The sequence below is a fragment of the Callithrix jacchus genome, chromosome 13, assembly GCF_049354715.1.
Source record: "Callithrix jacchus isolate 240 chromosome 13, calJac240_pri, whole genome shotgun sequence".
Taxonomy (NCBI): Eukaryota; Metazoa; Chordata; class Mammalia; order Primates; family Cebidae; genus Callithrix; species Callithrix jacchus.
Genome location: NC_133514.1, coordinates 85,054,001 through 85,070,297, shown reverse-complemented (window position 1 = coordinate 85,070,297; position 16,297 = coordinate 85,054,001). Strand labels below are relative to the sequence as shown.

Genomic DNA, 16,297 nt, shown 5'->3' with positions numbered 1-16,297 from the left:
AATTTTAGACTTCCAGAAAGAAAGCAGGAGCTCACCATGAATCACACTGTAGAAACAGTCTAGACACGGTTAAATATCTGTATTAGGAATTGTTTCAGAAGCTCTGTTCTCGGACATCAGCCAAGGGCCAACCTTGCAAGCCTAAGGCCCTTCTAAAGAGAGCTGCTTTAGATCTGCTATGTAAACTTTTTTTTTATAAAGGGACAGGGTCTCTTATGTTACTCAGCCTGCTCTTGAACTCCTGGGCTCAAACAATCCCCCTGCCTCAGCCTCCCATGCAGCTGAGCAGCTGAAACTATAGGTGCATATCACTATGCCTAGCTATTAACTCTCTACATGTAAAATGAAAGGGAAACAAGGTAAGATCAAAAGAATCCTACTTTTTTCTTTTTGGGGGGTAAGCTTCAATATTCATTCTTCATGTAAACTTTTAGAAAACTAACAGAAGACTTTTTTTTTGACATGAGGTCTTGCTTCCTAGTCCAGGATCACTACAGTTTCACACTCCTGGGTTCCAGCAGTCCACCTCAGCCTCCAGAGTACCTATGACTACAGGCATGTGCTACCTTTCCCAGCTAATTTTTAAAAATTTTTTTTGTAGAGATGAGGTCATGCCATGTTGCACAAGTTGGTCTCGAACTTCTGGGCTCAAGCAATCCTCCAGCCTCGGCCTCTGAAATTGCTGGGATTACCGGCATGAGCCTCTGCATCTGGCCACTGAAGACTTTTTTTAACCTGATAAAATAAATATACCAAGAACAGCCAACATCTTACCAAAGAGTTAAATGTAAGAAGCCCTCTCATTAAACCCAGAAACAAATCAAGGATGACTCTACTACTGTTTCTATTAAACACTGTTCCAGAATCAACAGTTTCTATTAAAACACTATACCCATTAAAAATAGCAAAAAGTTGAAGTTGAAAGAATAAACAAACTGATTTACTCACACATTGGATTACAGCAGTTTAAATGGAAACAAATGTGCTATATAGATTAAAAAGTATAAATATAAAAAAAGTTGTTTCTTCTTTCAAAAAATAAATTGCAAAATAAAAGAATAAGAAAACTCCTTATGTTATTCTTAAATCTTTTTTTAAAAATGTGAAACAACGCAAAATGTTAATATATATTCAATCCTAATACTGAATATATGGACATCTATTACATGTTTCTGTGTATTTTTCTATTTGAATTTTCTACGATAAAAATAAAAATTTTAAATATATAATGATAAAACCCTGATAGCTAGCCTTCCAGGACTAGGAAAACTGAATAAATCAATAAGTGCCTTTTTGCTACCCTTTCTCACCAATCATGTGTTTCAGTTGCTACTTAGCTAATTTGGTTAACTCCCTCAGTCTGAAGAGCACTTTGATGAAGATTAATTTCAACTAAATCAATTCAGTGTCTAACACAGACTTACTTCTCAATGTGCTTTTAATGCATCAAAACAAATATATATATACATATAATTATCTTCAGGGATTTTTCCTTTCAAATGTCAACCGAAGGCCTTAGGTCCACGTCAAATTGCCCCGTTGAGAATCAATGGTCTTTTTGGGTTATCTTCTTTTTTAGGGTCTCAAATTAATGGAATGTCTTCCCTTTCTCAAGCTTTGTGAGAACTGGCATGTCCCTAACTTGGTCCATTTTCATAACCCTTGATTATAATTGCAATCCCAAAGTATAATGTGACATCTTTAGTTTTGTCCAAAGTTCCTGTTACTCCCTTTTCATTAATCACTTCTTTTATAGAGGTTTAAATTAGCCTAGAGGTCCAGCACGGTGGCTCACACCTGTAATCCCAGCAGTTTGGGAGACTGCTTGAACCTAGGAGTTTGGGATCAGCCTGGGCAACCTAGTGAGACACCAACTCTATAAAAAAAATAAAAACTATTCAAACATAATGATGCATACCTGTAGTTCCAGCTCCCATGTGGAAGGATCACTTGAGTCTGGGAGATTGAGGCTGCAGTGAGCTCTGAGTGTGCCACTGCACTACAGCCTGGGCAAAAGGGCAAGACCCTGTCTCTAAAACAAATGGCCTAGAGAAACAGTGTCCTTTCTTCCTTATCCTTCTGAAAAATAATCCCGTGATCGAGTCAATAATCTGACAAAAGCCTGAGCTGAATGAATGAGACTTTGTTACCATCATTACTAACTTTCTAGCTTCATCATATTTTGTAATCACATACAAGAAAATAGCCATTTCCAGGCCAGAAAGGTGGCTCATGCCTGTAATCCCAACACTTAGGGAGGCCAAGGTGGGCAGATAACTTGAGGTCAGGAATTCGAGACCAGCCTGGCCAATATGGCGAAACCCTGTCTCTACAAAAAGGACAAAAATTAACCAGCTGTGGTGGCACACACCTGTAATCCCAGTTACTTGGGAGGCTGAGGCAGAGAATGGCTTGAACCCAGGAGCTGGAGGATGCAGTGAGCCAAGACTGTGCCACTGCACTCCAGCCTGGGCAACAGAGCAAGGCTGTATCTCAAAACAAATAAACAAACAAAAACTATATATATAAAATCTTTGATTTTCAAGGATTATTTTGTGATTGTGATAATTTGTCAATGCTTTTATATATCTATCTAGTTCCACTTCCTCTCATGGCTCTCAAACGTTCCCATAATTTTGCAGCATCTCTTGTATGTCTCTTGTGTGTGTGTGTATGTGTGTGTGTGTATATATATATATATATATATATATACACACAATGTATGTGTGTGTATATGTGTGCATATATATATATACACATACACTAAAGGGTTCTCTCATATGTTTGTACACTGAGGTTCCTATCCTATTAATAGTTTCTTTGAACAGCAAACACCTTTTTCAGTAATGTTTCCTTTCCTCCTAAGCCTTTGTCCTTTGAGGTTGCACTGACTATGATGAAATAAATCTTAAGATCTACTGTTTTATAATTGCTTTTAATGTATGTATTGGTAACAACTGAAGCCATGTATAATTTATAACTCCAATTCCTTCACAGCACAAATATGCAATGGGTACTCACCATAGGCAGGTCACTGTTTTCATATTTAATGGACATCATCTTTTATGTCACACTTGAGGACCAGCAGTGTGACACTGCTTCATGTTCTTTCTATCTTTTCTCCTATTTTCAATTTTAATCTTCTAAATAAGAACAATATATTCCTCATGCAAACACATTCTTCTCAGTCCTTAAATCTCAAGCATACATCACTGATACTTATTTTGGAAAGAGATTTACATAAAGAATTTAAAGACCTGATTTTAGGTGCTTAAAGTTCTGCAAGTTATCAAATATGTAACCATAAATAAATAGCATAACTTCTCTAAGCTTCCATCTTTTCATGAATTTAAAAACAGTGCAGTGTTTAAGTCCCGATCCTACACTTGTAGAATCAAATACAAGCAAGTAAAAAAAGTAATAACAGCTAACATTTATTATTGCTGAATATTTGCTGGGCAGTATACTAAATCCTTTAAATATTTTATCATTTACACTTAGTCTACACGATAATCTCCAAAAACAGATATAACTACCATTCCTATTTTACAGAAGAGGATTTCATGACTTAGTAAAGGTTAAACAGCTAGGTCAAGATCACAGATGGGATTTGAATTAAAAAATGGTCTCTGAAGCCCTGATCTTAATCCCTTCTCTATTTCAGTTGGCAATCTATGCTAAGAGGTTTTGTTGATACTAAAGCACTTTACACATGCAAGGTGATTATAAATGTAGTCACTATTAGTCATATTAACACGAACAATAATGACATCAGGAACTTAGTAATACACTTTTATTTTTGGTCTTCCACATTTAGAAATGTGCCTTTGACAATGGTGGAGATAAAGAGACTTGTACATGTACATAAAACTAAAATCTCAGAGAGCTCCTCTGATTAATGCTTCAGGACAAATAACCATTTGATGCAAAGTATTAATGAAAACTACCTTCTTTAAAGGGTAAATATTATAGTGAGTCAAACTACTTCAGTCCCACTTTAGAAAATAATTATGTGACCAGAAAACTTATTGCTATCTTAATCTTGATTTTCAAGGATAATTTTGTGATTGTGATAATTTGTCAATGTTTATTCAAAAGATGCAGTACAACCAGCATACTCAAGTAATTTTAAATTAAAAGGATACTATGAGATAAAGACCTTTAGATTTCCAAAAACTAAGAAAAATATCTCAGAAACCTTTCCAGCTTCTTCATGGTTTATTAAGAAATCAAGAGTATCATGAAGACTAACTAAGTTTCCAAAGTATCTTGAAATATGGTGTCCTGGATAGTAGGGACAAGTAATATGGCTACCAGAAAGATGAACTCACCCACCACAAATTTGCAAATTGTCACTCTAACTCAGTGCTGTCAGTAGAACTTTTGGCAATAATGGAACATTCCACATCTGCACAGTCCAGTAGATTATCTGCTAGACACAAAGTGCGACTGAGCTCTTGAAATGTGGTTAAAATAAAGAGCAACTGAATTTTTCATGTTATTTAATTTTAATTAACCTAAATCTAAATTGCTACATGTGACCTGTGGCTGTCATATTAGACACTGCAGCTCCAGATTATAAATGACTCTTTGAGGTGGTTGATATAAACCTATTCTCAAGAAACAATTTCTAAATGAACTTTAAAAATCCGGCACCTATTACAATAAACTTGAGATCTCGACCCTGGTCTCACAGTGACTCCATACAGGTACTCTGTGATTCCGCCTAAAATACCACCACATCTTACCACATGTTCCCTGTAGCAGTGTTCATGTCTATACTCTACTCAACAACAATCCCATACCTATCACAAAGCATGTTTCATCTAGTCGCTACTTTCTCTTTGCCTCCTCTTAATCAAACTGACAAAACTAAAGCACATTCCAAATACATCAAGCAGAGCTGCTACAATGAAAAGTAGACAGCGGAGAAGCATGCCTTTGCACTACCTTTCATGTCTAAAGACATGGTTTCAAATATAAATCAAACACTAAAGCTTGGTAGTTGCATCCAAAACCCCAGGTGGATATGCATTCTAGTCATAAAACTCTTATAATATGACAAGCTGAAAAACATAGCAGATGGGAACAATGGGCAAATCTGTTCAAGTAAGGCCCACAACCACAAAAAGCCTAGGTCATGGACAATGAAAGTTTAATAAATGCTCCATAAGTCTGGTCTTTCATTATTTTCGTAAATCAGTTCAAAAGGAAAGACACTGTATTACTAAAAATTAATTAGGGAAACTTAGAAATGGGAAAAAGAAGAGAATGGGGCAGGGAGCAGGGTGTGATAGTATATTTAAATATATTCATTTCTTTCTGTTCCCTACTAGAAATCTAAGAAATTCAAGTTATAAGCAGTAAGACTTAAACTGAGGAAAACAGTTTTGTTTCCTTTTCTCATACTCGTTTTTCCTCAAAGCAAAACTAGGCATATTTGCAAAATCATGTAAAATCATTAAAGAGGTTAATTCCACTAAACTCATTCTGAAAGGATTGGACTTCTAAACATTGACAAACTTGAAATGCAGGCTTTTAAACTTCAGCTATTCACACCATAGTCAAAATTCAACTTTATAGGGGAGAAATAAATCAGAATAAGGTTAAGTTCAGCTTGTAGTGGAAGTTATTTTCCTTATAATTAACTAACACCATCTTTTCACAAGCCATTAAATAGTTACTCTTCATCGTACAGTCCTCTTGTCCATTATCCCTAGGCAGCCAAGACTGAAATAGTTTTGTAAGTGAGTAAACTTTCTTATACTGCAGTTTAAAAACTGTCACTACGCTATTTATTTAGGCTCATGAGTACCATGCATATTAAGCATGCTTTGCTATTATTAAGATTTATGCATACTTTTTTAGTCTTAAGCCAACTGTCTTCTCAACAATTAGAAACAATCATAGTAAATTCACTGGATGGAAAATAAAAGTGCAACAAGAAATAATCCATTTGATTCTAACTACTTAACCCTTATCTATTTGAATACCAATATCTTTCCTTAAAATGGTCCTGTGAGAAATACAAGCATTACATCTACCATCTTTGTTCCTTCTGTATGAAAATGGAAACAGGGAGCATACAAAATCTTTCCCATGTTTAAAAGTTTATTATACCTAACACAATTTCAAAACGTTTTGAGAGAGTGACAATCTAGCTCAACAACTTTTAAAATGTGTAATCAGAAAAAGAGAGAAGAGTATCAGAAAAATAGCAGACACTGTTGTGGTACAACTGTAAGAACAAAATATGTATCTAAGTATAATTTTAAGTTAATAATATAAGTATGGTAATAAATCTAGTAAAAATAATTTTAAGTTAAGAATTAAGTACCAAAGTATACTCTCTCTGGTAAGTTAGTAAATTAACTAACTTAATTTACTTACTCTCTTACTCTCTGGGAAGAGAGTAAATTAAGACCATACAAGCATCAAAATATATTTTCTCAAGTATAAGGCAAGACCATGTTTTAGGTGAGGAAGGAGTTGTTTTTCAGGAAGCCTGTCTAAAAATTTAAGAAGCAGACACTAATCAAATTACAAAGTTAAGAACAAAGCCGTATTATTCACCTTAGGCAAGCCCTATACAACACTTTATCCTAGGCATACATATTGCAGAAAAAAAAGGAATGACATGAAAACCATACATTCACAGTTGAAAATTAATAACCACAATTTTATTTTCTACTAAGGTAATAACTATGAAACCCAGGTAGATAATCGCAATTATTCCCTATGTCAGTACTTTTAGAATCTATTAAATATAAAGAGCTACATGAGACCATAAAAATAATCCATTCTGTAACACCTGATTTTGCAGATTCAAAAATTATTTTCCCCCAGTTAGTAGAATGGCCAAAACTGTGACTCATAGTACAGTGCTCTTTCCAAGTTTCTAATTTTGTCAAATCTTAAGATATCATTTTTAAAATACATTTGTTTTCAATAGCAGCTGGGATATATAACAGTTCGGATACCCGAAAAATCACAAGCAAGTGCTATATCAAGAAGAAGAGAATATTGAGTTAATACGTCAAGAAATAAAAAGAGCTTTCTTCAAAGAGGCAGCAATTTCGTAACAATGCTATCAACAGGATGCATTTCTCCCCATTAAAAAGGTTATTACTCATTTTGATAGTTTCTGTTTAGTCTTTGGGGAACATAAGTTAATACTAACGCAAGCTGTCACAGCACAGCAAGCTCTGATGTCTCCACACCATTCAGAAGTTAAAAATACAATTCTACTAGGGACAAAGAATGTGGAAAAGAGCTAGGCTCCAATTACTATCAGAAGGACTGTAAGATGCTTACTCTCATTAATTTTTATTCCCATTTTAAAGATATACAAGCCAATAAAAACTTATCTGAAAACTGTTAACCATTTTGAGCAATACAAACAGCACATAAATTTTTAATAACTATTTCCTGAAAAAGTAGGATCTACTTGGCATACTCTAATATAAAGAATTTAGACTGGCAATAATGATTCTTAACAAAAACATTAACAAGGCTTCCTTCCTACACTTCATTTAGCTCTGCACATGCTTAGTCAACATTTCTAGAGTTGCTCATGTGCACAAACAACTAAAAGACAAATAGAAACAAGCATCAGGTTTACTGTTTCACTCATAAAAACGGTGATTATTATTAAGTCACATCTTTTTTTTTTTACCATAAAATTCAAAAGATTAGAATGAGAACTATGTACTACTAATGTGCTACATTAAAAAAACCAGAAGTCCAACTGGAACTAATGTCCATGATTATACTCCATACACTGCTGACTGAAAAATGTCACAGTTGTTACAAAAATTATTGTTTAAAGTTTCCATTAAAAATAATTAGGGAAAGAAAATTAGAAATCTGTGAACAGAAGCCTAAATAATGTGTTTCACAGAGAAACAAATAGTTAAATGGTGCAACCTATAAAGCTTTATATTTCTTGACTCTGGCCATTCCCCCTCAGACAGAATTTCACCTACAATATCAATCATAATGGCTACTCTTAAAAGACAACTGAAGAGCTTTTTTTAAAAAAACATTATTCTTTATTCTTTTTAAATTTAACCTTCATATTATAGTGACCCACAGGCTATAAATGAATTGATTCTAATAAAATTTATATTAACTATTCAATGTTTGTAAAAGGGGCAAAAAGTAGCTCAAATGAAAGTTCATCACTAAGATCAAGTCTTAAAGGTAGACATATGAAAAGCCTGAGACCTTTCTTATATCCCATGTCAAAATGCAAACAAAATCTCAGAATGAGCAGAAAACATGAATATTAAATTTCATTTATTTAATTATGGCTGGGAGACGTAGACAATAGTATACTGGTCAATACAGTTATCAGGTTGTTAGGACATCATTCTTCCTTAAAAGAGCAATACAAAAAGACAAAATGAACTTGACAAAAATTCTATGTTGAAGCACGAAACCTAGCCAACCCAAGTACTTACTCGTCAAGACTTCTTCTATATGTGGGTAAAGGCAAAAAGCTATTAAAACCTTAGCAACAAAACTTCCTCCAGACATTAAACAGGCGCTTTACTAATAAGACTACAAAAGAAAAGTATATGTAATAATTAGAAGAAAGTGTCTTAACCAGATAACTGTAAAAGGATCTTTAAACAGGATCTAACACAGTACTTTGTGAAAGGAGGTTCACAAAATAAATGACAGCGTTGCAATTTATACACAGAATAGAGTTTAGTTTTTATATTTCTAAGTGAAAACACCTGAGTTAGACAATTTTGAAAGGAAAAGGTAGTAACTTCATCTGCTTACAAAAGCGGGGTGGGGGGTGTGAAGGAAATTTATACTAGTTAATTGTTTAAGTCATCAGCACTTCCAAACGGCATAAGCTTTTTTCTAGCATGTTACACTTGCAACTTTAAGGCTATGTCACCAGAAAAAGTGGGTGGTCATCTTGAAAGTATTACCAATGCTCCACATTTTCAAACCTGAGAGATTTCCGGACATAAGGTCACATATTGTATAATCCCATTTATATGAATTTCTAGAATAGGCAAATGCATAGAGACAGTAAATAGATTAGTAGCTGCCTGGAACTAACTGTAGGGAAAAAGAAATGGGGAATGACTGTTCGGGACACACAGTTTCTTTTAGGGGTGATGAAAATATTCTAAAATTATATAGTGGTGGCGATTATACAACTCTGTAAATGTACTAACCCATCAGACTGTATGCTTTCCAAGCATGAAATTTATGGTATATGAATTGAATTTCAATAAAACAATTATTTAAAAGTTAAATTTAGATTTTTAAAAAATCGGATAGAATTCATAATGTCAAGGTATACTATAATAGATATCAGTCAGAACTTTCCAGCTGTTTAAACGACTTTTGTACCTTGGCAAGGCGGCTCATCTGATCTTCTGAGACAGTGCTACTTGTTCTGCCAGGAGTTTTTGTGGGTTCTGATCCATCTGCTTCTACATTAGGCCAGACTTTCAAGTCATGCATCCCTTGGCGAAACATGCTAGGGAAAAAGAGAATGTTCCGGGTAGAAGTAAATTAATATGGTTCATTACAGGAAATTTTAAATTCCTAAAAATAAAGAGAATTCTACACATGGAAATGTTTATCTCCACTGCCAAGCTTTTAGCCCCAGTGGAATGTAAAGCAATTAACCAAGCAACTAAAATCCATGTCACACTGTTTTGCACATGCCATTTTTTTCTCCTCCAAGCAGTCAGAACTATGACAGAGAATTCTACACAACTGGAAGGAGAGAAGGATTAGAAATGAGCACACACATTTCATCACTTTGGAGAAGATCTAAGGAATAGCAGAGATCAAATTCCTATCCAATGGAAGAATGTCACATTTACAATGACTAAAATCAAAATTTTAAAAATTACATAGCTGTTTTCTTTAAATGACAACATAGTAGACTATACAGTCAAACTGCCTGTACTTGAATCACAGCTGTGTATTACCCACATAACCTTGGGTAAACTACTTAACCTCTCTGTACCTCAGGACTTGTATCCCACAAAGTTATTAGAAAAAGTAAATCAGTACAAGTAAAAGGTATTTAGAATAGTGACTGGCATACCGTAAGTATTCAATAAATGTTAGCTATTACTAGTCCTTTTCCTGTACAGATTGCTTTTTCTTTCTTTTCCATAAAAGGCATGTTCTAAAAGTGAATACAATAGTAGATTCATGTGAAAACATTTCCCATGTCTATAAATCAGAAATTTAGCATATAGCCAGAAGATTGGTTATCCTGCTTCACAGTGAAAGAACATATAACCTTTGTCATGCTTTCTTCAAAAAGCTACCCGGAAGATATAAAGATGAAACAAACTCATAAAGAGCTTTAGACAACTATGTGTTGTAATTATGCTGCTGCTAAGTTTCCATGTTTTTTTCTAATGGGGAGGTTAAAGATGTTCTCCTGTTCATGTGTTTTCTTTTTTAAAAATATCTTCAAACAAGAACTTTCAAACATAAAGTCCACTCAAACAGCATCTACTCAAAGCTCAATAAGAAAGTTATTTCTACTTTTAGTAATAAAAAGACTATAGAAATTGCAATAGAAAGAAAAAGACTAGGAGTGTGTTTAGGTGAAAAGGCAAGTCTAAAGCATTTCATACACTTTCACACTTAATACTTTAAAAAAAACAAAGAAGGTAAAGCTTAGGCATGGTGGCTCACACCTGTAATCCCGGCACTGTGAGAGGCTGAGGCAGGCAGACCACTTGAGCTCAAGAATTTGAAACCAGGCTGGGCAACATGGTACAACTCCATCCCTCCACAAAAAGAAAAAAACAAAACAAAACAAAAAAAAAACACTAAAATTAGCTGGGTGCAGTAGCACATGCCTGAAGTTTTTGAGGGGCTGAGATGGGAGGATCGCTTGAGCCTGGGAGGACGAGGCTACTATAGTGAGCCATGTTTGCACCACTGTACTCCAGCCTGGTGACAAACTGAGACCCTGCCTCAAAAGAAAAAAAAATCATCTACTTGACTGCTAAAGGTTAATATAAATTTTTTTCAAATCATTATTATAATGTTCTGGCTAATAAAAAATGTCTTCCTAGGTTTTCCTAAGGTAATAAAGATTTTCACTAAACATTATATAATGTATGTAAGTAATGATGCCATAAACATTTAGATAGGGAACTATAAAAGATAGCTACAAACTCATGAGCACAGTAAGATTAAGGACCATTATCTGTTATAAGGTCTCTAAAGCTGGCAATAAAACAGGTAATTCCCGTAACTGTATTTGCAAAAGCTTACCTTACGGGCCCATACAAAATGCACTGACTGGTTGTGATGAATCATAATTCTCAGTATTTATCATGTTAAACATCAAAAGAAAGTTACAGTACAAAAACTACACATATACATGACTCTTATAAAGTTAATTTCCTTTCTCTTTCAACTGAGATATAGATTCAACATTAAGCAGACCTGCTTAGAGCAGTCTCTAAGGAACTATGTACAGTGAGATGATAATATCACTTTAAATAAATATTCTTAAATGTAGCTTCAGAAATAGCAGAAGGCTTTTCTTCCTTCTCTCCACCTTCCCATCCCCCAGTGAATACTTTGGCTGGCTGAACTTAACTAAATCAAAAATAAGCACATTTGGCAAGAAGTCAGTTTACTAAATGATTTAGGTGCCTTGGGATGGATCTGGAGAAGAGATATAAGGATAGGGGATGTGGAGGGTACAGGTGATGCCAAGTGACTCAAATGAGCAAGTGAACATAATACTTTCTTTTGACGCTAATGGAACTTTGCAGAGAGTTACACAGCGTCCAGGTGGCAAGCCAGAAGATGCTCAAAGCATCGTGTCCACTTGGGAAATTAAGCCAAACAGGCAAGACAGAAGAAACAGCACAGCAGGATCTCCTTCTGACTCCAGCAGAGACCCCAGCAACAGCTGCTGTTGATATTCCAGCTTGCAGTGCCAAGCCACTACAGCAGCAACTGCCTTGACTTCCAGGATTCACATTTAGAAAAAACAACTGCAAGAGAAATCTGCAGCTTGCCTGTGGTTCTTTGCCAGTTCAATCCATTCTGTAGCTACTTAGAAATTTCACAAGCTAGGCTTTCAAATTAAGGACGATAAATTATTCTAGCCTTATCCCTAACAAATAAGTCTTTCAACTGTTAATCAGACTATTCTCCAATAAGTTCTGCATCACACTGACTCAAGTAAACAAGACAGATACTAGCAAGAGCTGACAGTCACAAGATTACCAATACTATAATGTTAGATGTCTTGAGGATCACTTTTTGTTTTTTTCTGAGAGGGAGTCTTGATGTGCCGCCCAAGCTGGAAGGCAGTGGTTTGATCTCAGCTCACTGCAACCTCCACCTCCCTGGTTAAAGCAATTTCCCTGCATCAGCCTCACAGTAGCTGGGATTAAAGGCACATGCCACCACACCCGGCTACATTTTTTTGTATTTTCAGTAGAGGCAAGGTTTCACCATGTTGGCCACACTGGTCTTGAACTCATGACTTCAGGCAATCTGTCTGCCTTGACCTCCAAAAGTGCTGGGATTACAGGCATGAGCTAACAGGCCTGGCCCTTGAGGATCACCTTTAACAGCTACTAAGTACATATCACAACCCTTTAGGGGAAAAGGCTAAGGACAGTTGGTGTTATTTCATTGCATAAGAAACATGTGAGGAGTGTTACTGCTCTTTTAGAATTTGTCTAGCAGGCATTCCAATTTTTGCCAGAAAGCCTCCCCACTCCACCAAAAAAAAAAAAAGAGAAGCATCTGAGGAAACTATGGTTTAAGGCAGTGTTTCCCTAAGTCATGAGAATGGTAGTGGCATATAGCATGGTTTTTGAGGACAGGTGGAAAAACATCTGCACATGCTTCCTGCTGAGACAACTCAGATTGCCCTGTCTCCCTGAATGGCAGCACCATGTAGGGAAGTAGCTGTGAACCAGCAGCAGAAGGAGATGTCAGCACTCTGCTGTACACCAGGAAAGCACAAGGGGATGTCAGCACTCTGCTGTACACCAGAAAAGCACAAGGGAATGTCAGCATTCTGCCGTAGCACCAGGAAAGCACAAGGGGATGTCAGCACTCTGCTGTACACCAGGAAAGCACAAGGGGATGTCAGCACTCTGCTGTACACCAGGAAAGCACAAGGAGATGTCAGCACTCTACTGTACACCAGGAAAGCACAAGGGGATGTCAGCACTCTGCTGTACACCAGGAAAACACAAGGAGATGTCAGCACTCTGCTGTACACCAGGAAAACACAAGGAGATGTCAGGACTCTGCTGTAGCACCAGGAACATCCTGAACATCATCTTTCACAATCCAAAACTGCACAAGAAGACCCGCAGCTGCTTAGGACTGGGGAATGCCTGGATTTTCTCCACTGTGAGGCAGCCCACCCACAGGGCAAGCTGCAGGACAGAGAGAGAAAAAAAAAGAATTGTTTTGATTTCATAGGGTTTCTTAGAATTCCTTCTCTGAGGTGAAGGTCAGTACAAGCGCCAGCACAGGGGGAATAGGATTTGGTGATTAAGTCTTCTTGCATTCCACCCCCTCAAAATATCTAGACCTATATTAAAAGCTTATGTTAGCTATGTTTGGATAACTGCCCTACAACTATATAGAAGTTGCACTGATCAAAAATGAAAATGATACAAAGACTGATCCTCCCCTTAAGCTGAAAGTGAGCTGAATATCCTGTGTATATCTGGTGATGGAAAACTACTCTAATTAAAGGACTACTCTAATTAAAGGACTTTTTGCAGACATTGTATGCATATTTTGCAAATCAAATAAATTTCATATCATTTGTATTGATTAGGTATTCTCTTGCTTCAATTTCTAAAATTTAATAGCATAGTCATTATTATATTTAGTCTTACTATTACCCACCAGTGTAAATACTAGTTTTCCATGTACAGCAGGGATATCAAGTTTTTCTTTTAAAATAACTGGAAGTTCAAAAAATGAAACCTGGGTTAAATAAAAATATCAAGTAAAGAACAAAAGGCCAGGCATGGTGGCTTATGCCTGTAAACCCAGCACTCTGGGAGGCCGAAATAAGCAGATCACCTGAGGTCAGGAGTTCAAGACCAGGTTGGCTAATGTGGTGAAATCCTGCCTCTATTAAAAATATAAAAATTAGCTGGGCGTGGTGGCAGGCACTTGTAATCTCAGCTTCTTGGGAGGCTGAGGCAGGAGAATCACTTAAATCTGGGAGATGGAGGTTGCAGTGAGCTGAGATCACACCACAGCACTGCAGCCTGGGAGACAGAGTGAGACTCCATCTCAAATGAAAAAGAACAATATACTTAGTAAAGAGATATGAATGGAATTCTTTTTTTTTTTTTTCTTTTTTGAGACAGAGTCTCACTCTGTAGGCCAGGCTGGAGTGCGGTGACATGATCTTGGCTCGCCGTAGCCTCCACCTCCTGGGTCACTGTTCAAGCAATTCTCAGCTTCCCAAGTAGCTGGGATTACAGGCACACACTACCATGCCCAGCTAATTTTTTTATTTTTAGTGTAGAGGGGGTTTCATCATGTTGGCCAGGCTGGTCTTGAATTCCTGACCTCGTGGATCTGCCTGCCTCAGCCTCTCAAAGTGCTGGAATTACAGGCCTGAGCCACCCGGCCAGAGATGAATGGAATTCTAAAAGTGATAAGTAAATGACTCAAGATGTTGAAATCAAGCTCTGAGATAATTTCACACAACCAGCGCTTCTAACAGGTTTCATTTACATCGGGCATCTGATGTGTTTGGGATGTGAAGGAGTAAGATGACCTATTTTCCAGTTAAGAAAAAAGAGATGACTTTCCAAGATTCAAAGTCTTATTTTAGTTAATGGCAGAAAACAAATTTAAGTAACCACTCACTTATTGCTACTGCTCCCTTTGTGGAAATCCTCGGAGTTTAATGACTTTTTAAAGTAGAACAAGTGCTACTGATTTGTCTTTAGGCACACTGCCAGCTTGGTTTGGATGGGAGGTAAAGCAATTTTCCTTTCACTGGGATATACAGGAAATTACAAATAAAGCAGGGTACCAAGGGAAAGAGTAAAGAAAGCGGAACACATGAATGCAAGTATAAGGTATATACTTATATATACAGACTACTATCACAAAGGTCAATTCAATGTTTCTCAAAAGGTTGTACATAGTCTCCCTTTCACAGAATAACTCAGGATGCTTGTTTAAAATGCTGATTCTTGGGCCCCACCACAGATACACTGAATTAGTGAGAACCTAGGAAGATGTTTTTCTCATAGGCTTCCTAGATGATTCTTAAACACATTACTACTGATTTAACATAGTACTTTTTAAAAAATGTGCCAAAAGCAAAACAGAACCAAAAATCAATCTGAGACTTTATTTGGATTTAGGCAGGTCATTTCACTGCAATTCTGTGGAAATTCCAATTGTCCCACACCTACATCCTAGTCAGAAAATCCCCTAAAACTAGACCCTAAAGTCATCTAAAATGCATAAATACTAACACAGGTGTTTTTATGAGGGAACCTCCAGTTGATATGCCACAAGGTAAACCACTTGTGATGAATCTGGGAGTAAAAATCAAGAGGAATGTCTGGTTATTTCTCAAAAACATTTCGTCACTAAAAAGGGCTGTACATTTTTTTTTCTTCTCTGTTGCAAAACAAGCCCCTCCCTAGCAAAGAAGAGTAAGTAGCAAACACTCTGTAAAAGGAACAATACTGATTTAGTAATATGTCCATTCTGCTGTAACATTCTATTTTATCAAAAAGTATATTTTAAAACTGAAGATTACCATATTTCAGACTATATCTAAATTACGTTTCCTGTATGGATTTTAATAACAAATATCCCTTTAATAGCAACATTAAACTAAAATACCTAGGTATTAGTAAGCAACCAAGCTATTCCAAATGGGATTACATCTAGATTTCACTCATGAGTTCAGAAGCCTTCCTTACACATTCTATTCCTGGATAAAACAATTGAATATTATAAAGGCATCAGTTCTCTCTTATTAACATATATAATTCAATGAGATTTGCTAACAAAATAACAGTTTTTTAATTGAGAAAATATTAAAATTTATCTGCCAAAACAAACCTGGAAATATTTTAAAAGAAAGACTAATAAAAATTATCTATATCTAATATTTAAACATTTTATAATTCTATCCTAACTGACAAAACAGCCCAGAAATGAGCTCATTATGGTATTTATTCAATTCATAAATATATAATATTTATCAGGCCCATTAAATGTATGTAGTAATATAACAATCATAAACTACTCAATTAAGTAG

At 36.0% G+C, this 16,297-nt stretch overlaps 1 protein-coding gene and 1 non-coding gene across 2 annotated transcripts in view; one reads left to right on the top strand and one right to left on the bottom strand.

The window, feature by feature from the left end:
* Window positions 1–16,297, bottom strand: part of PIK3C3 (phosphatidylinositol 3-kinase catalytic subunit type 3) — a 130,017-nt gene that overhangs the window by 102,933 nt on the left and 10,787 nt on the right. The window contains exon 4 of the mRNA XM_002757195.7: window positions 9,376–9,505. Coding sequence (XP_002757241.1) covers window positions 9,376–9,505 — 130 coding nt within the window. The remainder of the gene's footprint in view (window positions 1–9,375; window positions 9,506–16,297) is intronic.
* LOC118147050 (U7 small nuclear RNA) lies at window positions 12,681–12,742 on the top strand. The gene has a single exon (XR_004733223.1). It is a non-coding gene; the product is annotated as a U7 small nuclear RNA (small nuclear RNA).